The 27,622-nt window shown below is 40.8% G+C and overlaps 1 protein-coding gene and 1 long non-coding RNA gene across 7 annotated transcripts in view; both read right to left on the reverse strand.

Annotated features, from left to right (window-relative positions):
• Nucleotides 1–3,207: 3,207 nt before the first annotated feature.
• LOC146962758 (uncharacterized) lies at nt 3,208–5,386 on the reverse strand. Of its 2 annotated transcripts, XR_015035110.1 has the most exons (4): nt 5,168–5,386; nt 4,948–5,082; nt 4,729–4,839; nt 3,208–3,269 (listed from the first exon to the last, which is right to left on the reverse strand). It is a non-coding gene; the product is annotated as an uncharacterized LOC146962758 (long non-coding RNA). The 2 variants fall into 2 exon arrangements; XR_015035109.1 differs by lacking the exon at nt 3,208–3,269 and having other exon boundaries at nt 4,712–4,839.
• Nucleotides 5,387–19,435: 14,049 nt separating this feature from the next.
• The window catches only part of tafa5a (TAFA chemokine like family member 5a), a 178,439-nt gene continuing 170,252 nt past the window's right edge, over nt 19,436–27,622 (reverse strand). For 2 of the 5 annotated variants that reach the window (XR_015035047.1, XR_015035046.1), the window contains exons 4-5: nt 24,636–24,832; nt 19,436–20,320 (exon numbers count right to left, since the gene is read on the reverse strand). Coding sequence is in view for 2 of the 5 variants with exons in the window: in XM_085769073.1 (XP_085625199.1) it covers nt 20,312–20,320 (9 nt within the window). In the remaining 3 variants the exon portion in view is untranslated. The remainder of the gene's footprint in view (nt 20,321–24,635; nt 24,833–27,622) is intronic. The other 3 variants (XR_015035048.1, XM_085769073.1, XM_085769072.1) reach the window with 3 other exon arrangements.

A 27,622-nucleotide genomic window follows, 5' to 3' on the forward strand; every position in this document is an offset into this window, starting at 1 on the left:
GTTATATAACTAGGGCTGAATACACAGAGGAGATCGAGCATTTCCATGAGGAGACGCTTCACATTAAAAGTTTTATTTAATCTTGGAGGTCATCGGGAGCACAACCAGAAGTGTAGTGTAGTTAAACATCTGCGCTGAAAAGTTTCTTCTCACAAAAGTGACTGGTCACAGCTCTTATCCACTCTCATCTCGTTGTTTTTTAAATACTATATCAACATCAAAAATATGAAAGTATACCTTTCTGTCGTCCACCTCTTGCCTGTTGGATGTATGAAGGCCTTTCGTGATGGCTGATTAAAGGTGGATCCTCAGGAAAAAAGAAAACATCCTTTAAACACATGCACAATCGTACATTTTTATTCATAATATATCAAGCTGTTTCTCCTCAGCCCCACCCAACCCACATCTGTATTCCCTTCTGTGTATCCACCTGTGAATACTTTGTCACGGGGCTAAACTGCACCATATCCATCTTGGAGATGTGATGTTATGTGATGTATTAGCAAAAGCGAGATAGTGGGTTCACTGGGTTAGCTCACTGAATGCAAAATGAATAATCAAATTTAAGCAAAACAAATGAAAGACAACAAACAAACCAACGTGACTTCCAACTTTCATTGTTCTCATTTTTATTAATCTACAGCAATAACAATGGCAAAACAAAACCCCCCACATTATTAGAAGTGGAAAACATGACTGGAATTGAAAAGTCACATTAACCTGAATTTATGGTGCCATAAATATATGTGTCATTTACACCTCCTGGTTAGCGTTGTTATTTTCTCTTCATTTGCAGAACCATTTTCATCATGCGTCACTGGATATGAGGTATCAGATGAGTAATGCGATCGACTAAAGGAGATAATGCGAACCCATGTCTTTTTATTTCATTTTTCTAACCAGTGCGTTGGACGTACGTCACAGATAATAGCCTCCTGGATGCAGCGGGTGCTCTCATTGTAGCGATTAAAATAGCTCCCGCTGCTCTCACACACAAAAAAAAGTTCAGACTCTTTAGATTCGCCGTCACCTCCAGTTCGAGGGCACTGAGTCCTTCAAGAGGTGTCAGAGTGCCGTGGCACCCACCGGCAGCCGTGCTGTGAATTGTGCTGGTGGGGGCGGGGTGTGTTGGGGGAGGTGGGGTGGGGGTCACGTCCTCCGCCTTTCAGTCTTACGGTTTGTCTGTCTCCCGTCGTCCTCCCTAAGAGAACCCCCCCTCACCCCTGCTTGCGTGAAGCTGTTAGTGTGCTAATCGCTTCAGCCCCACTCCATTAACAAGGTGCGGTGTGCCTGGAGTGAGTGCACCTCCTCACTTCTCACCTGGCCTTCTGGGGACAGTTTGAATAAGTTGATGGAGGCTGAATCATCCATGCTGTGCATATAAACAACAGTCATTTTAACAAGAATAATCATTTTTGCTCGGTCTCAGCGGAAGAAAGATAGTGTCACAGCAGTTTGTTAAAGTATGGCTTCACATTTTTTCCAGCCTGGCCAGGTGCCCATATGCACACAGCAACGGTTTTTGCTCGCTGTAATCATTCCTGCTGTTCATACCGGCCCCGAAGGCATCCCTGTCTAACATGTTTCCAATTTAAGTGAAGGAGGACAAAGTCCCACAGTCCTTATGCTGAGTGAAAATCCATCCCAAAGTTCAGCAGTCTGAGTTTGACAAATCTAGTGAGTATCTTCCAAACTTCCAAAATGACTGTCCCTTGAGCCAGGCTGGCAGCAGGTTATCTCTAGTTTTGAGTGAAATAACTTGACAGCTATTGGACGGATTGTCTTGACATTCATGTCCCCCTCAGGATGAACTGTTTCTGATCTATTAATGTTTCAGGTAGCACCATCATCAGGTTCAAAATACTAAAAGACTTCTTTCTTTGACTATACACCTGCAAAAATAATGACAATCTTGAACATTTCATGTGCATACTGTTTTATAATCAGTTTTGAGTAAACTCCCCTTTTTCTTCTATTTGTACCATATTGCATGTCAGGAAAGATTAATTTAAAAAGCAAGGAGGGGGCTGTTAAATGTAGACTCTAATTCAGCATCAAGATGAAAAAGCCCTGCTGACCTGCACACTGGTCCTTCCTCTGACTGCGTTATATGAAAATACCATTAATGACATTTAAAGAACACGCAGGCCCAGATCCACTCTGCTTTATGATTTTGCTCAAATGGAATTACAGTCATATAACCATTAAATCAAGGAGCAATCAGAAGTCAAAGTGATTGAAAAGTACTGTACACTTTGGGATAGGAAGGAAAATTGTTTTACATAGCCCATGTTTCCCTACATGGCTGCCACTCCCCAGGTGGGAGTTAGATGATTATAATATTAATATTGATCTCTGTGATTTGTTATTTTGACTAATGGATACTCAGAATTCTCCATCATATGAGGCTGTACAACATATATCTCTTTGGAAGCCGTTAACTCCGTAACATCCAGACAGCAAAGAGCCTGTGGCTCTGCACAAACCATCATAACGACTGAGTGCATTAAACTCAGATATGAAATTTACAAGGAAACATAAGATGGAGGAACATGTATGCCATTACTAAGATCACAGAGGCACCAGAAGAGCACAGACTGTCTGTCAGACAGGAAACAGCCATTTACCGTCAATCGGACTGAGAGGCGGTTCGTTTTCCGTAAACCCTGACAAAGACAAAATGCAGAGATTCTCTTCAGCGACATGAGACTTCTGTGACGCCTTGGAAATGACGAGATGATGCGAGGATGTGCTTTTGAAGTAATTATAGTGGTTTGACAATGCTGAAATAGAGTTGTCAAGGCCCTGACCCCATTATGGCTTCACATTTCTTAACAAACTTTAATCCCCCTGAATGACAATGTGAATTAAAATGCCTTGCCCTTGCTCGTGGGGACTTGCAGACTTCAACTGCAGTGAAGCGCTCGCACTGTAGCTCCAGGTCCGCTTTCATTGAGCTACTCCTTCCATTTTCACATTCATGCCGCTCTCTTGTGTAAAGATACATCAGGTCATAACATTTTGTGCAGGCCTGCAAATGTGTGTGTGATGCGCAACCAAAGACTTGTGCAGCCATGTGTGTGATCCTCAGAGTGCCTGTACTTGTAAATATCTAAATATGTCATCTCTACACCGTGCACACTCCCACCTTAAAGAGAAACCAGTTTGACAAAAAGAAAAATACATGTAATAGTGTTGCAGTTTTTCTTTTTTACTGAAGAAACAGCAGTCAGTCACAGAAGTTGTGCATCAGGGAGGAATTGCAGTTTCTAATGAGATGCAGTAAGAACAATGGCTAATCAGGTCACCTATTAAAATAACTGTCTGTTATTAGATGGGTGTGAGATGCTTGAATTGTGACTTGATTGAGGGTGTCAGAAGATGTTAGCTTTCCTTAGCATATATCTTTTATGACCCTAAAAATCACCATGTTTTAAAGGAAATAATAGTTCAATGTGGTTTCTCTTCAGAAGCAGGTGCTATGTCTTCAGGGGCCGTATTCACAAAGAATCTAAAGGTTAAAAGTAGCTCCTAGTAATTCAAAAATTCAATTCATTCAAGTATTTTATCCCTAAAAGTAGCTCCTAAGTCTGAGAGAGCTTAAAAGTCCTCGTGAGGACTCCTAACTCAGTAAGACCTATTCACAAAGAATCGGAAATGGCTGCAGCCAGGCAAATGTATGGAGGACTGCGAATAGCTGCAGAGGGGGGAGCTGGAGCACCTGCCCCTTTGCCCATTGATGCCCAAAGTGCCTATTTGTCAGCGTTTTTTTTTTTTTTGTTGTTGTTATCTACAACATTTTCGCTATAAAACGGGAGTAGTGACGGTGACGGACTGTCCAATATAGGCGTCACAACGGTCGGACCGAGGTAACTGCAACCGCTGCGATGCAGTCATGCTGATGTGAGCCAAAAATATTTTTTTTAAGTTGGTGGGTGCGCTAGACGCATACATCTATTAGTAGTAATAGTTCACGTGATAGGGCAGCTCCTCCAGTAAACTAAACTTGTTGTCAGTCTGGGTTCGAATCCTGCTATAGGCCACAAATATGGGTAATGCATTTTCTTTTCTCATCATTATTATGATCACCATATGGGCTGTCAACGAATGTGAAAATTAATATTCAAATGTGGAAAGAAAAAAAAACCTGCGGCTGCTTTGCGAGTGGACGCACTGACCCTCATTGCATTTGCACAGCGTCACTCACTGCTGAAAGTGAAAGTGAGACGCAACAAAAACTGTAGCAGAAAGATGCAGATGGCAGAGAGAAAGACAGAAAGTTCAGAGCCCAACTTGGCAGCAGAGAGAGTGGTTTGGACTCGAAGCAATCTAAAAAGCCCCATCACACCTGACGGCAAAAAAAAAAAAAAAAAAAGTGGAGCGGAGCAGCGGCGGCGAGGGGGGGGGTTTTAAGAAAAAACTCCTACGTAAAAACTTTTAGCGCGAGTTAGGAGCACTCCTAGCGGTAAGATAAAATGCTTTGTGAATACGGCCCCAGGGCAGATAGTAGGCTACAGTGACTCGCTATCGGAAAATGGTGTGACTGACTAACTCTTTACTGAGTGTGTTAAACTCAGATATGAAATCATACCGTAGAAAGATGTCATAGAAAAAACATGAACATTACATCATAACGCGTAAAGAAAATGATAAACACAGACAAAAGTACTAACAGCAATAATAACAATGAAATGAATAAGAGTGGCAACAGCACAAGTGGAACTGAACCTCTATATGTAGGGGGCGAGGGGTGCAGCTGAATTGTCCTCCATCTGTAGTTCCTCCAGGCTCCATGGTGGAATAGTTGATGGCCAGGCAGGGCAGCAGTTATTCTCACTTCTGTTGGCCAATTCCATTTCACATCAAGAAAAGTGAGTTTTAGCTGTAATTCTCATGAAAGATGTGTTTGGAGGGAAAATGATGCAAGAGCAAGATGTGAGAGCTTACTTGTGTATTACTCCACCCTTTCTGAGCTTTTGCCCCTTTTGCTTCTCTGACTCTAGTGAGATGCTGGGCCCAGGCCTCTCTTCACTGACAGTCTCTAATGCCGGCTTTCTTTTTTTCCATGCCTTTTTGTTTTTCCTAAAGTTCAAATGTTAAATCCTCTGAGTCTTAAAAGCTAACAATTAAAGGTCAATTAACGGAAGTGATTGAACACATATTCTACCTCATGTCTGTGTATGAGGAAACATCGTCCCATGGTCTTTTTTGTTGTTTTTCCGAAGCACAAGTGAACATCTCACTGACACCATCGGGGAGCTGGGGCAGGGTGGCTTTCATGGTGTTTTGGGGATCCATCCTTCGAACTGCATGTACAGGACTCTTTCTCTCTATGGACAGTCTGGCCATGGCAGTTGAAAATTCTTCAATAGGATCCTGGTTGCAGTCCTAAAAGAAGAGAAAGTTTGGATGTCTGTTTGTCATTTTACCTTATATAAGATAAAGTGTGAATATTAAAAAGAAAAAATAAATAAATAAATAAGAAATAAAACAAACAAAAGCAAATATTAACCAAACTCAACTAATAACCTTTTTCAAATAAATAAATTGAATGAAACAGCTCACCTCAGATGAATCAGGTAAATTCATGTTTGTGAGGTTTGTATTGATCCAGCATTGAGAAGCGATGAACAAACAATCTCAGGGTCAAACAAACACACTCAGACACAACAGTTGAATTCTAGAACTGTTTTGATGTCATTAGAACATCGGAGTCACTGCAGAGGTCACGTGAAAACTATGATAAATGAATTAACAGATGACTCATACAGCTGTTTGTAATATGACTTCCTATCTCCCTGACATAAGAATACGTTCACACTTGTTACTTTTTTTCTGTAGGAATAGTCTCAGCTTGTGAGCTTGTTATAACATAGGACACCTTTATACAACTTGTTCATTTTTTTTCTGATGTTACAGCTATACTCCAGTCGATTGGCCCCTGTGCTGGAGAGCAACACGGCTCAGCATGCAACCACACTGCTCACTCACAGATAGACTCACAGTATTGTGTCATTTCAGACTACTGCAGCGAGGTGGAAACCAGCTTTTCCTGTTCAAACTCTGACTCTGAAATAAATGTTCTTTTCTGTTTTTATGAGGTGAGGAGCTTTTACATTTACCATTAGCCAAAGACTCAGTGGATATGAGGTTTCAATGATGAAAGAATGTGGAGGAATCTCTGTCCGCCCTTCGATTTTCTCTACAACCGCTCATCAGATTGACTTCATATTTTGCCGTCTGTTTCTGCACCCATTGGATGTGCAGTGTTTTGGATGAGCAGTTCTTGAGAGAGCATCAAACATTGCTGTTTTGACGTGAAGAAAATGGTGTAACTACACTATAAGGGCAGTGCAGCACCTAGAGACCACTGGGCACATGGGGAAAACGATGATTTCTTATCTTGCGAAAATTCTGCCGACAGAGAGGAGGTGCAGCTAACATCATATCAATAACACTGATGTTATGTCCTTGATATCTGATATTGTGGCTGATATTTTGACCTAATATGCCCTATACTGCTTTCCAACCCTAAGAGCTTAATGTTTAGTAGCTCAGCACAGCAGAGTGATCACCTTGGCTAAGAACATCTCAGGGCCTGATTTAGAGTATTTACCAGTAATAGCAGCACATGCAGATGTACATTGTGGAACAAATGAAGCAAATTTCCACATTTGGCAAGTAAGGGAAATTGTGTATAATGTATAACATTGGCCACAATCACACCAGGGACCATTTAAACAGCCTGATGGTAGGTTTGTTTCTCACACTAGACCTTATCTCAGCTGAAAGCATTTGCAATGAGGGAGGTGATGAGCTGCACTAATAGAAAGCTCAAATAAAAAGCAGCCAGCAGCTTCAGTGAAGATAGTATCTACACTAACAGTGTGCATCAGTGAGTGAAGTCAGCAGTGCTGCTTTGGGTTAAATTAAATGCTCAGTGCCTCCTTTTCAGCTCTATTTTAGCTCAGCAGTGCTGCTCAGTTACACTGAAATGCACATTAGATGATCGGCTGCTTTGTCCTGACTTCAAGTTTGGGCTGTAAGTTATCCATATTTTTTTTATTGTTTTGATTCTCCCATATTCTCTTGGATTGTTTTATCTATTGGATAAAATTTAAATGTCATTACAGCGGTAGGTTTTCAGCTACCTTTGTCCATTCATGAGCGCTGCATCTCTTTTTTAGATCAATATATATTGCAGCAGCAATTGATTACAACTGAAAGACCAAATGCAGAAGCAGCACTCACCCTGAAATTTAATATTGTACATATTGAAAAACTATAGGTGGTTTTACTGAGTTTAGAGCGGTGATAAATCCTGAGCTGGTGCCACTGACAAATGTTGTCTGGAGCCTACAAAATAATACAAATTTGATTATATCAATGGCGTTGAGTAATATGGTTTATACTGTTGCAGTTCTGCAGTAATCAGTAACACAACCCAAGTATTAGAAGTTTTAGAACAAATGTGTTCTAGGGGAGCAGACACCATGACATAATTTACAGAGACACACTGCACCGGGCCATGCTAGATGTTTTAAATAACCGGACAACTGAATGACTCTAATAACCAAATAAAAAGCAGATTGTTATCTTGAGTTATGTTAAAGGATGGGGCTCGTGCACCTCCACTATTATGCCTGAGCGCCATGTCATCAATCCTGCCTATAGCACTAAATCCTGGCCAGGATCTATGAACCCCTATTGGTATTGGATTTCAGGACAGCCATGAAACCCTCAGTCAAAGCTTTAAAACATCATCTTTGTCTTAATCCACTGATCGATAGGGCTGACAGGTTGAAATAACACAATAAAGTAGATTTAGTGGTCTAGCTATGTGGGGACATTTCATACTTCAGATTAAAGGCTGGTGCTTTGTGCTCCTGAAAGAAGGAGTAAAACACTTTCTGTGCTCGCTAGAACATCCTGTGTAAGTCCACGTTTTACACAACTACTCAGACCAAATACAATGTGTTACAAGTCATTAATATTGGTATATGTTAAAATAAGTGTATACAAAAATGTACAAAAATGTTGCTTTTCATCACAAAGCAATTAACCACGTTGTTAGTCCTGCAAAACCATTATGTGACACAGTGAAGATGGGATAATGGGATCCCACACTATCTCTTTTTTTTCAATAATGTTTCCCCATTCGTCGTGAGCAGTTGACTGTAAATACATTTGCAAAATAGGTATTCCATCACGTCTTGCTACATGGTACATTTACATTACAAATGAGTTTCGGTGGGTCATTATTAAAGGGAACAATGCTAATGAATAAATCCATGTAAGGCTTCTTTTATGTAATTTATAATTTAGTACTTATGCTGATTAATGTCAGAATATTTCTATTTAGTAGAAGATGCATTTGGGATACTTTGGTGCAGGAATCGGTCAAATGACAAGCATGTTAAAAATATTGCACAACAAATTATAAACAGAAGATATGATCATGCAAAAGGGCTGCCTCTTTTAGTTGGAAGGCTAAAGTGAATGTGTATTTCAAGGGTCAGGGTTGCACAAAACTCGCACTTGGGCTTATGAGACTGAAAATTGGAACAACTGCAAGGGTATCTGGGTCGCCACCGTGCCCATCTGGTGTGACATTCCCAAAAAAGAAAAAAAAAATGCTACTTTGGCACTCACAGTGGCAAGCAGTGGTGTGCTCTTCTTGTACAAATCACTGCTGTAAATGCAAGCGATCAGTGTTGTTGAAAATGGACTGATTTGTCCTGTTTTTTGTCCAGTTGGCGCTGATGAAGTTAATGTCACCCTGCAGTCACAAAGGTCCACCAAAGCCAAGCAGTCCTGGACTAGCAACAAAACATGAAAAAATAATTGAAAACAGCTCCATTATATTAAAAACATGTCACCATTGCTAATTACTACATGACATCGAAATCACTGTTGACCATGTATTTATTTAACTTTGTATCTGCAATAGAGTGCCCTCAAAAATGACACAATGGAACAAAATAAGTAGCGCAATAAGCATCTTAGTTACTAGCATGCTGAGAGTTGCTCATTAGTGCATTTACATTATATTTACTCATTTACGAGTGAGGAACTACACTGAAGCTTCAGTGCAGAGGAGACCTTGAACTGAATATAACATCAATTCAGTAAGTGCGACACAAAACACAAAAAGCTGAGATGCCATTGGTCTAAGTAGTATAAACTAGATTAAATTATTTAAGTTTGATCTAATGATGGTGGAGTATTAGTGAGAGAAGAAAAATGGATATCTGCGTCAAATTCAACAAATTGTGGTAACGCTTATATATCAATCACTACAAAATGTCTATAGAAGCCAATAATGGCTATACAAGCCATAGGCTATGGTTATAATGCAGATATGTGAAGATCTCAAGTTAATTATTTAATAATCTTGAGATTACAAAACTGGTTTTCTTGAGATAATGAGTTAATCTATCTGCTATCGCACAAGAAAACAAAAGTTTTCTTCCTCTTGCTACTTATGCTAATCACCGTGCAGAGATGGCATCTGAGCAGCTGTAACTTTATTTAAGATGACAATATCAGATGAAGACTCCCTCATCAAGGGTAAACTCCACGTTTATGTCTTGACTTGCTGTTCTGTTATGAAAACTCCCATGACAGTGATCTTGAAGGCTGAGATCAAATGTTCTCTTGAGAGAGAAAAAAAAAAACCTTTTGTTTTCTGGAGATAACAAGATAAATGAACCTATTATCATTGGGAAACAAGCCTTGCAATCTCCAGATAATGAAATAATTAACTCATTATCTCAAGATAACGGCCATTCTTGGCTTCCATGAGTGTCGACCTACTGGTGGTGCTTGAGGGAAAGTCAGGGATTCCCTAAAGTCTTTAACAGTCTTTGTATGGGAATCATGGCAGTCTATAAAATTTAATCAGATATTTTAAAGTTTGGACCAAAATGGTGGATTCATTGACAAACCAACTAACATGCCACTTCGCTACATTGTTAGTGTGGCAAAAAAGGGTTTTAGCTCAAAATATAAAGCCTACAGTATATGCTGTTTATGTTACAAATAATAAAATGAAGGGAAAAAAGGGAAAACTACAGGTTCTTGTGATATTGTTGCACATTTAAGAAGTTGAGCAGCAACAGTAGATGGGGGTAAAAAGATTTTGAGACATAAACTGATATTCTGGTTTAATCCACACAATCCCACAAACAATATTCTGTCAAGTGTCACACTCAAAAGAGGCTTTACTGTGTGACAGAGAACCAAAGAGATTATCTGAAGAGGTAGTCAGCTGTGATTGGTAACACGATGTCTGTCATCTCTGTCTACTTGATCAATTCAACATACAGTATACATTCAGGGTGACATTAGTTGACACATAATCTCACATAGATGTAAGCGACGGCAGATTGAAGCTGGAACCACGAGACATTTTTTTCATATGAATCAAGCTGCATGACAAGCTGCCACCACTGATAAAGGCCCATTTAAATGTATAGACGTGCCTCATGTTGGAATCTGTCGCCGGGTGGTTGGGGAACTTACTCTATCAGGAGGGTTCCCCCGGGGGCAATAAGAAGCTAAACCGCTGAGGGCTCGCCCCATGAAGCCTATTGTTAGTCTAATGAACAGACAGGATTTGATTAAAACATTTCAAACATCATTTGGCCCACGATGCGGTGCCGAGAGGATCCCCCGCTGAGCACACATAACACCCCGATGATCTGAGGCAGGAGGCCTCTCACTCCCCGCTCAAAGGTGAGCCCACAAATCACTGTAATGCATTCAGCGGGGGTCTCCCTCGCCCGCCTCTGTTTCCCCCCGCTCTCCTTCTCTTCGCCACTTGCGACGCTCGTCGTTAAAAATTCATTAGCCGCTGTTTGTATCGTCTCCTCAAGGATGTCACCCTTGACGGCCGACTGTGTAGGGAAAGGCAGCTTCCGCCAAGCTGGAGGGGATTGATGGAGCTCCTAGTGTGTGCTGAGATGCTCTCCGCCGCTTTGATGTATGCGTCACATCGCAGCGTTACAGACATGTTCGGAGTTTGAATGGGACACGCAAGTGGCTTAGTGCACGACCGCGGACTAACTGCTGTTAATGCTCTTACACTCGAAGTGCCCTTGTTCAATGTTTGAATTGCTGCATTTTTCTTTCTTTTCTTTTTTTTTTTTTGAATTACTGACTTGCTATTGTTGCGTCGTGCTGTGTCTGTATTGTTAATATCTGCACATGGCAAATAAATGTCACATCTGCAGGGACAGTGGTGAATGTGGGGTATGAGCAGTGATAGGAAAAGTAAATACATGTTTTTTTTTTTATAAGAACAGCACTAAATGCAACAGTTTGGGAATTTGAATGAATGAATAAGTTCATATCGAGGTCCACTTACTGGCTTTCAGCTGCATCTCATGTGCTTCCTTGATATCCCATACACCACTTATTAATGACTTCCTTACTAACCTATGTTTTAAATGAATAGACTTTTACAATAAAACATGCAGTATATATTCTCCTTATATATTATTAATATAATTTCATACCAGGGAATTAGTATATACAGTATTAGTGTATTAGTTTGGCAAATATGAATTAATATGATATAAACATCTGTTAACGAAAATTACAGATTTTTTGATACAGATATTGAAAAAAGTAAAAGAAAACATCTCTACACAAATTCAACTACTTCCTCTGGAGCTTTCTATCAAGTTATACACAGTCTTCCTTGGCAGGTGGGGTGAACTATGGATGTACAAACTGTTTTACTAAACATTTTAGGGATTATTCATCCATTGTGCTTTAAAAACTGAGATTAATCTAAATCTAACATTGGGTTTGAGTGTGAATATCAGTCTGTGAGACCACTGAGAGCTTCCAGAGCAGCAATTAAGTGGAGTGTGGTTTCAAAGGTCAAGACTGAACTTCAGTCTCAATATCTATTGATTTAAAACCAAAAAGGTTAATAACAATAGATTTGAATGTTGAAGTTTCATTCAAAATCTACAGAAATTTCACAGACTGTATTTTAAGCCTTCTGGACATGCTGTATATGCTGTGATGTTAACTTTAGGGTCCTCACAATCTGAAGCACATATTCCACTATATGTTTCTTAGCACCATACACAGTATAATTATAATGATGGTTTTAAAATACACAAACAATTCAGAAGAGTGCGGAGGTGAAAACATGGCCGTGCTAATCGACAAACTAATTGGCGTCAATTGAAGTGTAATTTTAATGTACAATATTTTTTATTTTGTGAAGCTCAATCCACTTGCTTCTCACTTTCCCTGCTTCATCCTGCTTTCTTGTAATGCCACCCCCCCCACCCCACCCCCCACCCTGTGTATAATTTATTCAAGGCTCAGCATTTAGCAGGCTTAATCCTCTCTGCTGATGCTTTTAGGTGCACATACTGTACAGTAATTGTGTAAAAGAATAAAAGTGGGGTTTCAGGCACTCTGATAATCACCTACTCTTTGCCAAGAGCACAGCAAAGCTAGTGTGGGGAAATGGACGGGGGAGAAAAAAGGAGGAGAGAAGCCAAAAAACCTTGACACAGGAGAATCAGCTGTCTACTGGACCGGTGAGCCAGGTCAGGCTGATAGGAGCTTGGACGGCACGGTCAGTGCACCCAGGCTCAGTCCTGTCCTGCAGCTCTGGTGCAGGTCCCCGACCATAATGGAATCTGACAGGATGTAAATGAGCTTTTAAAAGAGCTGGTGAAAGCTGGTCGTTTTTCTCATTTAGTGGTCCAGCGTGTTGGCCGGGTCCCCAGCTGTCACCCTGCATCCCTGCACCTTCCACGGACACGGAGGGGGCACTCGGCGGCGTACAGTAGCAAACCTTGATTACTAATACCATGGAGCTTTGGAGGATGCATTTCACAATCTTTATGTCTTTTTCCTTTCAGCCATTCATGATTTATTTACTGTCTCTTTCTTCTTTATTGAGCAGAGAGGAACATAGCAGTGGTTCCAACAACACTCAAATAATTGTTTTCTTTGAATGGATTATGACTGATGCTTTAATGATTCAAAGTATCCGCCCCTTTTGTTGACTAACATTAGCTTTTTCACACCTCTAATTGAAATCTATCTGGACGCCTGTCTTCCCTTGGCCTCTAAGAGGCCATAGGAGTGTGTGGGGACTGACTGGCTTTTGTGGGCCAGCCTCAAGTGGTCATTTGAATAACTGCAGTTTTTCATTCTTTGTGTTGGCAGTCAGTGGATCCACCCAACCCCAACCTTATTGCTCTTTTACTGCACTTTCCCCTTTGTCACTATGTCCACTATGTTGCCTAACAACAACCTTTAACTATCGGGAACTTGTTGGCTCATTTTTCAAAGCAAAGTCTCATTTTACTTCTTAGTACAAATGTTTTTTTAATGAAATAACATTTTATACTTTTAACTGGGTTTGTTGATTTTAGTTAACTAGTTGAACTTTCCATGCACATGCTGGAAATTACAGGAGAAGCCCCTGGGGAGCAAATACCCCTGGTGCAGAGAACTTTGTTGTGAGGCTTCAAAGATTGGTTCCTGTTCCATTTAGAGAAAAATAAAAATGAGCTCTTAAGATAATTACAGGTGTTTGCGTTTTAATGAAGGTTTATGTCAATAAATAACCTCAATGTAGCACACTATTAGGATTATGTTTATGCTATTAACTGTTACAATGAAAGTATCTAAAGCTAATACACTCTCTGTGTGGTCTGAAGTGTTGTAGACAGTGCAGTCACCTCACCGAGACACTCTCTGGGCTGCTCAGCAGCACCAGTGCAGCATTAATGAGCAGCAGTAATGACTAAAGGCAGTTAGTTAGAGTTAAATGGAGCTTGAACACCCAGCTGACAATGAACCATCCACCACAGAGAGGTTGATCAGGAGGAGTAAAGACGAAGCTCAGGCCTGGAGCTCTGGAGTTTAACCTCAGACTTCACGTGTCAAACTCCACACAGCGGCAAGGTGCTCAATGGAGCACAAGGTGAGGACAGCACTACTGCTGGATATATACACTAATTAGGGTTGTGAAGCCAAGTGTGTCAGGCCTGGGTTTAAGTGTTAGTAAACTATCTAATTACATTGTATTCTTTTCATGTTTGGTGACAGGTTTTAAGCTACATGTAGTGTTCAGGATTTCCAGGATTCACACTGTTCTTGCTGTGTCTCAACCTTAGAATAAAGTTTGATGTAACTTTTTATTCCTTTTTTTTCTTACTAAATAAAAAAACAATGTCCATTTATATGCAGCGTGCAATTCTAAATGAGTACAACTAATTAAAATGTAATTAAGAACTATATAATATATGTAAAGAGCTTGTTATTTTCTCCAATTAAAGACACCCTCACTGCCTGTAAACTCTGCTGTTTTTGATGTGAAAACTTTAACCTCATGAGCTGGTCACATTTGAAGGATTACTTTATAGTCGTTATCTTGCATACATTAAAAAACAACCTCTTGATAATTGCAAAAATTGATATTTTTGGCCACTTGGGGGCAGAGATGTCAGGCATTTGGCTGATATGGTGAAAGAGGACTTGTAAATCTGGCCATCACCAGATTCATCTAATTACACATTAGAACTATTTGTATTTTTGACCATTGCACCATTGTGTTCTTGTTTGGATTTTACATAAACTGTTTTAGTGTTTGATCTCCTATTCTAATAAATATAGGAACAATATTCAGTCTTCTTTTAACTCAGTTTTGGTCTCCACCAGTTAATGAGAGCAATATCTGTTAAAATATCTGTTTAAAAATTATTATTATTGTTGTATTTATTCATTTTTTACTTAAACTTACCTACTGTGGCCAAAATTACCACAAATAAGCACAGACACAGACCAAAACCATGAGCTACCTGATGGGAACTGTAGTGGACTGTCACAATTCATATCACAAGTTTGGTCCATTGCTATTATGAAAGAAAAATAAAACAGCTGTGAAGCATAAAATGTTTCTTTAATTGGCATCCATTCTCAAATCATAGGACAAAAATAAAAAGCGAAAAAGCAGACATAAACTGTGAAACCTCTATTAACCGCTATTAAAAGGAAAAGAGATGATTGATAAACTCGGTTGTAAAATGACATGACTCTGGTTTAGCCAGTGTGTCACCCGCTGAGGTAATGTTTTGTTTCTCGTTGCCCTAACCTTGACAGATTATTGGCCCCGCTGAGAAAACCCAAACCGTTTTATGGGTTGAAAATATTGGCAGGAGAAGGCATCCTTGTGAGGTAAGCAGCTGAGCTGGCCATATTGTGTATCGATCCACCTTGTGCTGTGATGGCTGCACTTAATTAGATTTATATTGTAAACAAAGACTCGCAGTATGAAATTTGAATTAGCAGGTAAGTGTTATCCATCAAAGCAAATAATAATATTTTGTGCAGTGTGATGCAGTATTGGTATTTCTGAGATTTATCTGGAGGGAGAATCTTCTACCCTCAGGGTTTACTACGGGCTGTGGAGCAGCGTGACACCTGCGCACTCCTCTGCTTGTTTATGCAGCCGTCGCTCTGACTGACCGACGTGCAGGAAACACAAACGCAATACGCGTGCTCCCATCTTTCCCTAGAAAACACACAAATACACATAAATGAAGCGTTTGGGGCTTACTCACCTAAGGCACCAGACTACTCACTCTGTAATAGTTGACTTAATCTGACACCCAAGCTGCATCATCATATTCTGCAGACTCCTCTCCGACTCCTCCTTATATCTTTTCTTCAGGAAACCCACGCTGTCTGCTCCTAATCAAATTAAAAACCTGTTGACTCCAAATGCTGTCAAAAAAATGTCAAGGATATGAAGCAGATTATTGGAATTTGATCTGATGCAATTAACCCCCACATCCACCCGACAATCAATCTCCCATGGAGAGAGGGAGAGAGGGGTGATTAGAAAAAATCCCTCACTGCTTCGAGGTCTCATTTCCAGCTCTGTGCTCTGAGTCACAGAGGGTGGTGCACAGGATGATCCAGCCAGATCGCTGTGTTAGCGCTCAGACTAAAAGTCAAGTATGGGTGAGCATAATGGTTCAAACCAGGATTTAGTGAGAGGAGCTGGGGTTAAAACCTTTTGGCTCTCTGTGTTTATCTTGGAATCAAAAGACTTTGTTTCCTGCATGAAGTCAGAAGGGATTCAGGTGGATTTCTGCTGCTTGTTCCAGAAGGTTCATACATATTCCCTTTGGTGTGATGCAGGATATAACAAATACCTGGAAGAAATACTTGTATATACCTTGGAAGCACCTATAGTTTTTCTTTCAGTGTGCAGTGTATACTGAACCACAGATATACATAGTAGATTCAGCATCAAATCAGAATAGAGATACAAACTAGTGTTGATGAGGTCATGCATAGAAAATACTGTAACTGAGACATCGCCTGCTACAGTTTGATTGACTCAATTTAAACCATATGTTGTTATATGTTTCCATTGTTTCAAGAGACACCACAATTTGCAGAATTTGTGTGTTTATATGTACTGTATGTTTTTTTTAGCATATTTTGTGGTTGATATAGTGTTTTGAGACAACACAATTTCTTCATGTTACGAAAGCTCACTGAACATAAAGCCACATCTTGAACTCAGATTCAAGGTGATTACAGCCTTGTAGTGTAAAAATCTTGACATTCATTATTATGTACATTACTAATGCTGTATATGATATATTAAGTGTTTAATAGCTGTTTTAAGCCAGACTGAAAACAGAGCTCTAATGAACCCTACTCACCATGGCGCCCATAGTGATACAGTCATTATTATCTTGTGTCATTCAGTGAAGTCAACTCAATAACCCTCGGAAAATGTATCGGGAAACCACATGACAGCATTAATCATTGTACAAAAGATTTCTGTGGAATGTATAATTGCATGGTTACATGCATTTATGCCTCCAACTGCCATTTCCTTTGATTACCATGACATATATATCACTATTATGTTGCTGCATAGAAACTCCTCTCACCCCATGAGAGATGATATTCTTTGCATTGTTTAATCCCTGATTAGAACCAATGGAAACTGTATATTAGATAACTGTTACAGACCCATGTCTTTTTGAATTTCTTCTCCAGTGTTTCCTTTGTGCTGCGAGTGTTTTCCAATAATTTCTTCAGCTTCTTCAGAATCCACTGCTGATGCAGGAGTATAAAGTACAGTGACTCATTTTATGTGGCATTGGACTTAACTTACCTTCTCTCTTGTATTTTCTTGGTCTCCTGTTTGTCATATTTTGTAAACATTCATTTTATACTCATATTTCACATTTCGTCTGCATCTTTGAGTAGCCTGACTTTCACAAAGTCTTTGCAGGGACTGAATTAAGGCCAGCACCCACAAGAAGACACAGTGAGAGGCTTCACCCTACGATCTTCTTCTCTGACAGAGAATTTTAAAACTCTGTTTTCTGTACCCTTGGCTGTGTTTAACCGAACTGAGCCAGCTCTACCATGTAGCTGAAGCATGTTATACTGCACCACAGTTTTCAGGAACAGACTTTATGAAGTGACTGATGACATTTTACCTGTTTATGATGTTGTTGGTGTGGTTTAATTACTGTAGGTGCACAGAAACCCCTCAAATATTTTCAAATTGTTTGAGATGTCGATTCATGTAAAAGGGAACATTACCACAAATTTGCCTTTTTTTGACCACAAACTGTTGTCAGTGCCTTGAATAGCTACACAGAAATTAAGGTGCTGGACAACATCGGTATCGGATATCGGCAAATTTCCGATATTGGACAGTAGTAGTATGTACTAGTACAAATATAAAAGTTCAGGGAATTCATTTTTGAAAAAATGGATAAGTGGATGGATTACACACTTAGGCACTAGGCTCCAAACTGACTTATATAAACGTATAAGGGGGAAAAACGACTCAGCTTCGATTTTATTCTGAAAGACACGCGGATCCGCGCCCCCGAAGCCTGTATCGCATTCATGTGATCGCTTTTCGAGGGTGAGCGCTGGTATTTAAAAAATCTGATGGAGGGAGAATAGCGCTGTTTGGTCGACCCATCTGCAGCTTCTTACTGGGTGCTTCGGGTGGAGGGCTGCAACTGTTTTGGACTACAGTAGTCAGACCAACAGGTCCGCTCAGACCGTGATTGGCTCCTAGATTTCCTATTTTTCAAGGGGGGCGAACAGAACGGTAGCGGAAACACTGAGTCAAATATATTCATGAGGTTGAATAAAACCTTTTTGCTTTAAATCTTAAATCTCAAATATTTGATTTAAAATTTAAAAAATCTGCATGATAACCAATAAGTTTTGCTGTTGATGTCTGAAAGAACTAAAGAATTAAAAAGCCAAAGTCCGGTTTCTCTTTCCTGGGTCAGGGAGGTAGTAAGGTGTTTTTTAAAAAATTGCTTGATGTATTATTCTGTTCAAGCCACCTCCAGCTTCAAGGTTATGCACTTAGTAACACCTGGCGTCTGCCTGGTACAACCACCTGTTCATCACTGGTGCAGCTAAAGAATGACCTTGACGAGATGGATCTCAGTACTGGTTGATTGCAGGGGCCTTGTCGCCCCACCCTCCCTCCACACACACACACACACACACACGTCCCCACTGAGCTTTATAGGACTTGAGGCCAGAAAGTATCTGGTCATAAACCGGGCCGATCACCTGAGAAAGAAAAGGAAACTTTCACTTTATAGTCATTTTTCTCCCGACAGAGCACATACACACAGTACAATCATCAAAAGAGAGACTTAGTGTAAGATTAATTTCCCTTTGATGACCTTGAACACCAAGACCATCTAAATTTGCAGAGGACGTTTCTTTTCATGTATTTAATTTATTCTTAAAATATTTCATGATAAAAAAAATGTATGTAAATGACTCTATTATTTCTGCAATGCTTTCTCTTTCTCTCTCTCTCTCCTCGTTGTGTTCCTCGCTGTCGGAGAGAGGCCGCATTTGTGCGAACAAACACAAGCACAAAAATAAATTAAGAGATCAAAAGCCAAAGAGAGGAAATGAGTCAGTATTCCACACTGTGTACAATACAATATCATAGCAAATTAGCAGATTTCAATGGCTTCCACTGACTACCATAGATTTACAATGTTCAGTTGGCTGCAGATCAGTCCTCAATAAATTGTGTCACTTTCCTTTTTTTTCCATGAATGGTTGTGATAGACAGTGACTTGTTGATGACCATGAAAAGAAAGCGGCTACTGAGGTGTGAACGGAAAACCTGGGACTACGAGCCAGCAGTTATGAGAACAACAGCATTTGTTCACATCCTACTAAACTGCCATTGTGACCACATTTTTAAGTCCAATAAGCTTCTCTACAAAGGTACAACATATAAAACTGTTAAATATATAACTTTTTAGGGCCTTTCAAAATACATTTAATGACGTTTCTTTACCCCTTCTTTTCATACTCGACAGCATTTATACTCTCTGTAGATATTATCATCTCTTTGATATGATTTGCACTCGTCCTCCTTGACCAACCTGACAATTCTTCCTGCAAACTGTCCCGACCGTAGCTACTGAAAAATGCAAATCAGATTTTTTTTTTCTTTTTCTTTTTTTGATACACAGTTATACGTATGTAGTACCTATATCTCCAGTTCCAAAATACAGTGGTGGGCTTAGTCTGAGAAAAAAATGTCTTGGAAGGTTTTAAAAGTACTCCTTTGATTGTGCACGGTACACCTGCAACTGGATTGCAGGGTCTGTCCTGTGGTGCACCATGTCTCTGTGGGGGGCAGTCATTGGTCGGTGACGACGCAAAGCCGCCAGTTCATAAAGTCTCTGTGTCTTTGCCAGATGGTCCACTCTGTAACAATGATCATATTTGTTGTTTTGCTCTTTGGTCTATAAAAATATGGGCGGTTTACTCCAGCAGAAGGCCTATTCACAGCAGAGAGCGCTCAGTTTGGTTTTTAAGCCTCGTGAGGTGGTCCGAGAAGCAACGAGGGGGGGTCTGGTCTGTAATGATCCCGTCTATGCCCTGGAAACGAAATGTGGGAAATCCTTTTTTTTAAATTCAAAGCAAGTTAGAAGCTCCAAACAGAGGACTTCCAATGAGGCAAAAAAACCATTCATGAGATTTTAAGGTGTCCGATCCTCCGTGGCACGAGTCGGTGCTGCTGATGTCACAGAGCAGGCAGATAGAGAGGAGAGGAGGTGGATGCAACATGTTGACCCAACGACAGATAGCGAGAGGGAGCAGTCACAAACCCGGAGGAGCCGGTCACAGGAAATAGGAAGTGTTTTACAGTGAGTAGTTTGTCCAGTGTCCAGGGGGAGAGCTCACTCCCTCAGACGGTCGCTCCCTGGTTTTCCCGCCTCCGGCTGTGTTATGAGACCTGTGAATCAACGAGAACAGAGCAAACATGAGATGATTGTTTTAGCACACAGTCACCATCTCTGCCAGAAGCTCCAGAGAGAAGATACTGATACAAAGCTACATTTTCTCTGCCTGGATTTTGAGAACATGATATTGTAGTTTTACATTCACCACACACTTTGACATTTAAGCCTTATGAATCCAAGTTTGTCTTTCTAGCATGTTGCTGTGTCCATAGCTTATAGCATTTTTTTTTTTTTTTAACAACTGTTCCCAATGAGGAAAGAGCAGAGAGCATTTTTCATTTGACCACTCGGAGCACTTCTGAACTTTTCATAAAGGCTGTGCCATTTTCACTGCAGCTCCTTTTCAGGCAACCAATCAGACAGGGCAGGACTTGTCACCCTGGTAACCAAGAAAATGTAATCCATCTTAGAAAAACAATTGCAAACGAGGGGAAACAGCTACCATCATCAGCTAACATATTAACACATTATACACAGTTTTTTTTATGCTAACAAAACATTTTGTAAATCCATAAGTGTTATATAAAACATTGGTTATCTTAGGTCAAGTGGAAACTTAGCTTAGTTCTAGCTCTAACGTAATGAAAACTACATACAAATAAGTCTATCAAACTCACCATAGTAATTTCTATAGAAAAAACAAAGTGTAGCCTCTATTTCAATGTGTTTCTAGCTTTATAGCTTCATGGAGCAAACATCTTGTCTAAACTCAGCAAAAAAAGAAACAAAGTAGTCTATTTTCCAAAAATGTCAAACTTAATTTTAAAGAAAGAAAAAAAAAACTTTTAAGAGATTTATTACAGTAGTTTTGCAGTGCTGAAACAGCTGTGTTTCACCATAGCCTGTGTAGCAAATTGAGGTGCTAATTGAAGCGCTCTGCTAGCACTGGAAGAGAGAGAAAAAAAGGAAAAAGTAATTTCAACAGCTTCCTCTCTGTCAAATCAAGTGTTTTGCGAGTCAAATATTTAGAATTCTTCAGCGGGTGCAACCCAATAACAAAGTGAGTCTCATAGTGCAGAGACTGAGAAACAATTAATCTAGCACAGAAAGACAAATCTGGAAGCCTCTTCACCATCTGGTCCCCGCCAGTCACACAGCCAACTTGATAGAGACGCCGATGCCTTCCAAGACTGCTACGCTGCTGCTGAAGCTTAATTCATAGTAATGAACTCTTGATGATTTCACAGGGTGCAAATTGCCATGAAAGGGGCAGGTGTTGGATGGAGTACTATCATGTTTCACAGATGATGTCAGATGCTGTGGGAATAATAAACATCTCTATGAACTCGGGGTTTAATAGAGATAATGTCATGGTTTTGTTGGTGTTGAGCATGAAATGACCCAGAGGTATAACTGCTTAAAACAGAAGCATGACTGTGCAAACAGCTTGACTGTGACCGCTGCCCAAACAGGTGTTTTAATCCCACTGTGAGCACAGCTTTTTCCTCTCCCGGTGCCTCCTAGCGGGCACGCTCAGACTGAACGTTGATAAAATGGAAGCAGGGGCAGAATCACTGCAGAGAAACATCGTTGACAAAACCTCAAGAGAAATAGGATGCAAATGGATTTAAATAGATGCCAGGCAGGCGTAGAGACGGGTCTTGTTTTATGTAAGCTGCCACACAGTCTGGGTCTACCATGGCAATTTTCTTATACCCTCACTATGTTCCTCTCGGTTTTTCTCACGCCCACACTGTGGCAAAAATGCTTCCCCATAAATCGCACACACAGATCTCATCTCAGGCAAGCTTCTATTAAAGAGAGGAACGAATGTCAGATGAATGTGAAATGAATTTGGCCCGTGAATAAAATTCACAGCCCCTAGGTGATTATTACGTTGGGTTTATCAGGAAACGACCATATTACTCTATTTTACATCTTATAACAGTGAGGGAATATTTTTACATTCTTGGGCTGGAGGAATGCAGAGTCAAGGGAAATGTGACGCAGTGGCTATGAACACACTTGACAAACTTATAGTCCACTGGCTCTGGTTGTCTAAACAGAACTGGAACGAGAATTAGACTTTGGACTGAGACTGATGGTGATAAGAGCTGGAGGTGTCATAGTAACAGAAGGCAACGCCATGGACAGAATCCATCTGTGTTAATGTCTCATTTTTGCAGGCTTCTCTTGTTATGAAGCAAGCAGGAAATCCACTCGATATATCAATATGCGCCCAGCAGCATTCGATGGAGGACAAGGAAAACATTTGATTTCAGGGGTGTTACACAGAGCTTCCTGTCTCTGGGCACTTTCATGTATAAATGAGAAAAGCGCATGGATTCGCGCTGGCTGTCACATGCATTTTGTATGTGCATTCGACTGGAGGTGCATGCAGCCACATACTGGAGCAAGAGAGAAAAAAAAACAAAACAACAATATTCACAGTGCATATGGAGTCTCTCTCCAGCTGGGAGTTGGGAGGATCGAAAGCAAATGCACCCCCGAACATATGGGCCAGGCTTGACATTTCCTCTCTGTGTGAACTTGAGCTGACTCCCTTCAAAATGTCAGAGCGTGGTAACCCATGGCGAACGTGTGAATGGGCACGCATGACAGAAAATTGATTTACTTTGCTTTCCCAAACTCTTCTCCGAGACACTGATAGATGTGAGTAACGAAAAAAAAAGAATTCTCAAGGGTATACGCAGTCGACTAATTGATGTAGGATTGAATCATTCCTTATATCTGGATTGTCCTGATGCTTTTTTACAGTTACGCACCGAGGAAGATAAAGCGCTGCCAAAACATCAGCTAATGGATGAAAGCCTTTTCTGCTAATCTGTCATTCTAAGTGCTCCTGCTATAAAAAAAAGAAAGAAATTGCATCAAAATACTAAACTCGTCTCTAGCGCTCGTGCCTGCCTTCGCTTGTTTAAGTCTTTTGCAGGCAAGCACACTTCCTCTTTGGATCGCAGTGCGTGAGCTACACAATACCCTGCTGCATGAATATTCATAAGTGAACTTGTGGGTTAGGAATGATCCACAGGTTAATAAGGGAAGGGAAATCGCTCATTACATGCTGTGAAGTTGAATAATGCCTGAAGCGGATGCTGAGATCAAAATACATGAACATGTATGCGCGGGCCTCCAGACACTAGGTCCCATTCCACATTAAGAGAAAGTTCAAAGCCATACGGAGTTATGTCATTATCAGCCCTTTCATACTATATTTCCTCAGAACATCAAAGCAAACACTGTTCACAATCTGGATTCTACAATATGATCAGAACTTTAAAGCTCAAGAGGAAACATTAGAACAGATTTAACCACAGCAGGATGAGGGAGGAATATGAAAAAAAAGGAGTTTATTTGTTTTAGATCCAAACAGCTTCCCCGAAATGTTTCCCTTAATACACTGTAATGTACAGATTATATCCGATCATGCAGTGTAAATTACTATGCTTGCCACTGTTTGAGATCAAATGATTGGAGGTGAAATGCTTCTGTCATCCTTCATACTATATACGAAGGGATCAAATGTTTAAATCCAATCTTAAATAGCTTCCTCTGTGAGTAAATAGACAATAATCCTCTATATGATTCACTGAGAGGATGTGAGTTCACCACATGCAATCACCCCCCCACCCCACCCCCATATTGGTTTATAATATCATATCTACTGAAGACTTGCTGTCTGGGCTGAAAAGCATAGGATCAGATTTATTCTGGAAAGTGAATGATAACATGGGCCATGAATGCTAACAATATTGACCGGCAGAAGAGCCTGGTTTTCAGAAACTCTATGAGACTGGGCATTTTTATGACTTTGGCCTCATCTCTTTTATTGCACTGTACGTTAAATTTACTGCATGGCCACTCTCCATTTCCCAATCACATGCATTAATATCAGCCTGTCTGGCGCCTTGTTTTATTCTAGCGCGCAGACTCCATCTGACACAGTAGTTTAAAGACAATATACAAGGCATGCCAATACAGCGCGGCGAAAACAAGCTGAGAATAAACCTGATGGGTTTTTACTGGTATTGCTGCACACATGGATTTTCTGTGGTTAAACACACACTTGGGAACCAGTGAGCTCATGGAAAAATGAGTAAGCCAAATAAAGAAATCAAACAGGCAGGCAGTGGTTTAAATTGTATCTGGATTTATGGTATGTGTGTGCCCCTGCATTTTTATTTCCATTTGTCTACATTCTAATGAAACCATCCTGTGGCGATTAAGATGACCATGGACATTTTTCTTATAGACATTTAATTATCAGTATATGCAAAAAAGACAACTTCAGTATCAAAGAATTTGCTGAGGGAAAAGAAATCTACATTCGGGGGCTTTGTGCTGTACCTTGCTGCCTCCAAGAGGCCCCTGGTGCTCTTGTGTTGCTTCCTGCCTTTGCGGGACCAGGGTTTGGGTGGAGTTGTTGTGATGTCGATGGTGGTGGTTGTGTTGGTGGTAGATGGTGTTTTGCTGTCTGTCAAGGGGTCATCAATGCTCTCCATAGTGCAAGAGTGTCGAGGGGGACTCTTGTCGCGTCATAGAGCCTGAGGGGAGAGAGGGAGTGGGAGGAGGAAGCGGGAGAGGGAGGGACGGAGGGGAGGAGAGGAGAGGAAGGGGGGAGGCGGTATGGTTATCAAGCTCAAAATGAGGATGCAGTGTTTCATTTTTATTTTTTTTGTTCTCCAAGCTTTAGACACAGTCACAGCATCCCCACCACCACCATCATCGATTTGTCTGCCTGAGGTGTCTTGAAAATGTGCCTGTTTGGCTTTGTATGAACCTGGAGAACTGTTGAGTATTAAATGTGTTAAATATGGAAGAGTGGGAGTAAAACAGGGTCTGATTCAGCTTTACAGCAGCACAGATGGAGACAGAATACACAGAGGCCTTGTGCTTTTCCAGTGATCTTTTTTTTTTTACTATCACCGAGTTGTTAAGTAATAAAATGAGATAAAATGGCAATAAAATAAATCATTAATTCATCCATAATTCATTATTTTGAAGTCACTCATTTTATTATGCTACTAATAGATGACCATGGAACCGTGTATAAGTGTGCTTTAATCAAGTGGAAGTGCTCCCCTACCATCTTTTTAATGGTTTGTGGCATGCTAGTGGCCTGGTGCTGAGACTGGTAATATCTGGTGCCGACTGAGATATCTCCACATCTACTGGATGGATCGCCACATGATTGGATTAACTTGCTGTCGCGTGACATCATCAATCATTTTCACAGTTTTCCACTTAAAATTACTGACACTGTAGATTTCCTTAAAGGAGAGCAGCGGTGCAATACAACAAACAAAACACAGTAGAGCTGTAATGAGCTGGATTTTCGAAAGGATTAAGAGAATAAAAGACTTTTATAAACAATATAAAAAAAAAACACTGGATTGTATGAAAAATTCAGCTCTGACCTGTTGTTTTATGTGGTTTCTAAACAGATGGCCATTTGAAGATACATGTTTTTCACAGGACGGCATCAATACACACTTGTTACCGAGCACACGTTTTGTCCTTCAGCGTGTGCATATGTTACCTGCTTGGTGGAATAAACCTGCTGCTCATTCTAACTGGCAGGACACACAGAGCAGCCAGTGACAACTGCTGCTTTATGAAATCAATTACCGGCCACATGGAAACAACGGAAACTCTGAAACTGTGCAGTGCTGACATTTGGGATTTAATAAAGGTAAGGGATGCGTTCATCGGCTACCGGAGGCCTTGGGTTTGAGCAACGCTGCTAAATTAGCAGATCAATCCCCCAAGCTCTTGTAGGCTGTGGATAAGACCCTCAAAAGGACCGGCTCTTTTAATTCTCGTCCTCTCAATTGTCCCAAACTCTCTCCACGCTCCCCAAAATGGAGGACTTGTTTTTTTTTTCCCTACGCTGAGGTGATGTGCTGACTTGGCTCCCTCAAGAAGAAAGCTGGCAGACAGAGCTAATGGTTAGCAGCAACAGGGTCTCTTTCCCTCGGCCTGTCTAGGGGTGGCCAAGCAGCTGTCTTCTTAGTGGTGATTCTGTTCAACCCACTGTTGGATATGCCTAGAGGGCCCAGAGGGATCAATTACCAAGGCCGGTACCGACCCACAACCACAGGGGGAAGGGGGGGAGGTGCTTGGTGAGGGTTGTTGGTGGTGGTGAGGGGGGGGATCCCATCAGGCCCAGACTGAGCTGGTTCCACAGAGAGATGGAGAGGAAGAAATGGAGAGAATGTGATGGAAGAGGGGGAGCGGGCTGAGGGATGGAGGAGGAGGGGGAGGGCCCTTAGCACTTGCTTACAAACCCCAATCGAAAGAGCTTTTTCATACTCGGCCGAACACATGCTGTCACTGGCAGATGTATAAATGCGTAAATACTCCAGAAGCTTACAGGGAGACACAAACTGGCCTGGGGATTGTCTTGTGTAAACTGTACCCTTTGTAGAAAAAGGGCTGTTTGTGTGTGGATGAAAACAGCCTTTATCCCCATGCATACATACATATGAAGACGCACAGCAGTATGTGGAATGGCACAATATCACACATGCAGATACCTAACACATGCGTATGAACAATGTTATCAAAGATTATAGATGATCAAACATGTCTTTTTTTCCTCTCCCCCTCTCCTCTCCACTCCTTCTCTCTCCTCTCCTCTCTGAAAAAGTCTTGATTACAGTAATCATAGTCTTTCTCTCAGTAGGTGCCACTTGTGCTCATGGCACTCTGCTCACAGTCTAAATACCAACCTAATGGAACATATGATTAAGACCTAGTTATAATTTTCGGTCGTTTCAGCTGTTTCGCTATAGCGTACCGCCGCTGTTTCCTGCGATCTCTGAAAATAATAGTCTGCAAGACAAGTAGATACGTGTGGCTGGATTTAAGGATCACTCTGACTTTCTGTGTAATAATCACTTGAAAACACTGGCGAAAGCGTGTGTACTCTATTGGGTGCTATGTAAACAGCATGGCAGCTGTCAAAAAAATTCACACAATTTCAACAGTTCCTGTCGTTGGATCTTGTGCTGTTATAACTTGGCGGGAGAAAAAAAACAAAAAAACTTCCTATTTCTGTCCTTCTCTATGAACTTAACAGACACTAAAAGACTTAACAAGAGCCACTGCCTGATGGGCACCAACTGAAAATGACTTAATGTTTTACGATGCTGTACGTCTGACTGGCTCAAATCTCTCTCTCTGTCTTTCACTCACAGCGCTCCTTTCATCTCTCTCGCTGCTTCTCTGTCTCTGTTTTGAATTGTTCGTCTTATCGGGCTGTCACAAAAGCCGTCAGATAACCCGAGGTGATTTTGCTTTTCTCCTCTAATGGCGCACGCACTCTGCCTCTT

The sequence above is a fragment of the Trachurus japonicus genome, chromosome 23, assembly GCF_045865225.1.
Source record: "Trachurus japonicus isolate A0001 chromosome 23, Traja_1.0".
Classification (NCBI taxonomy): domain Eukaryota; kingdom Metazoa; phylum Chordata; class Actinopteri; order Carangiformes; family Carangidae; genus Trachurus; species Trachurus japonicus.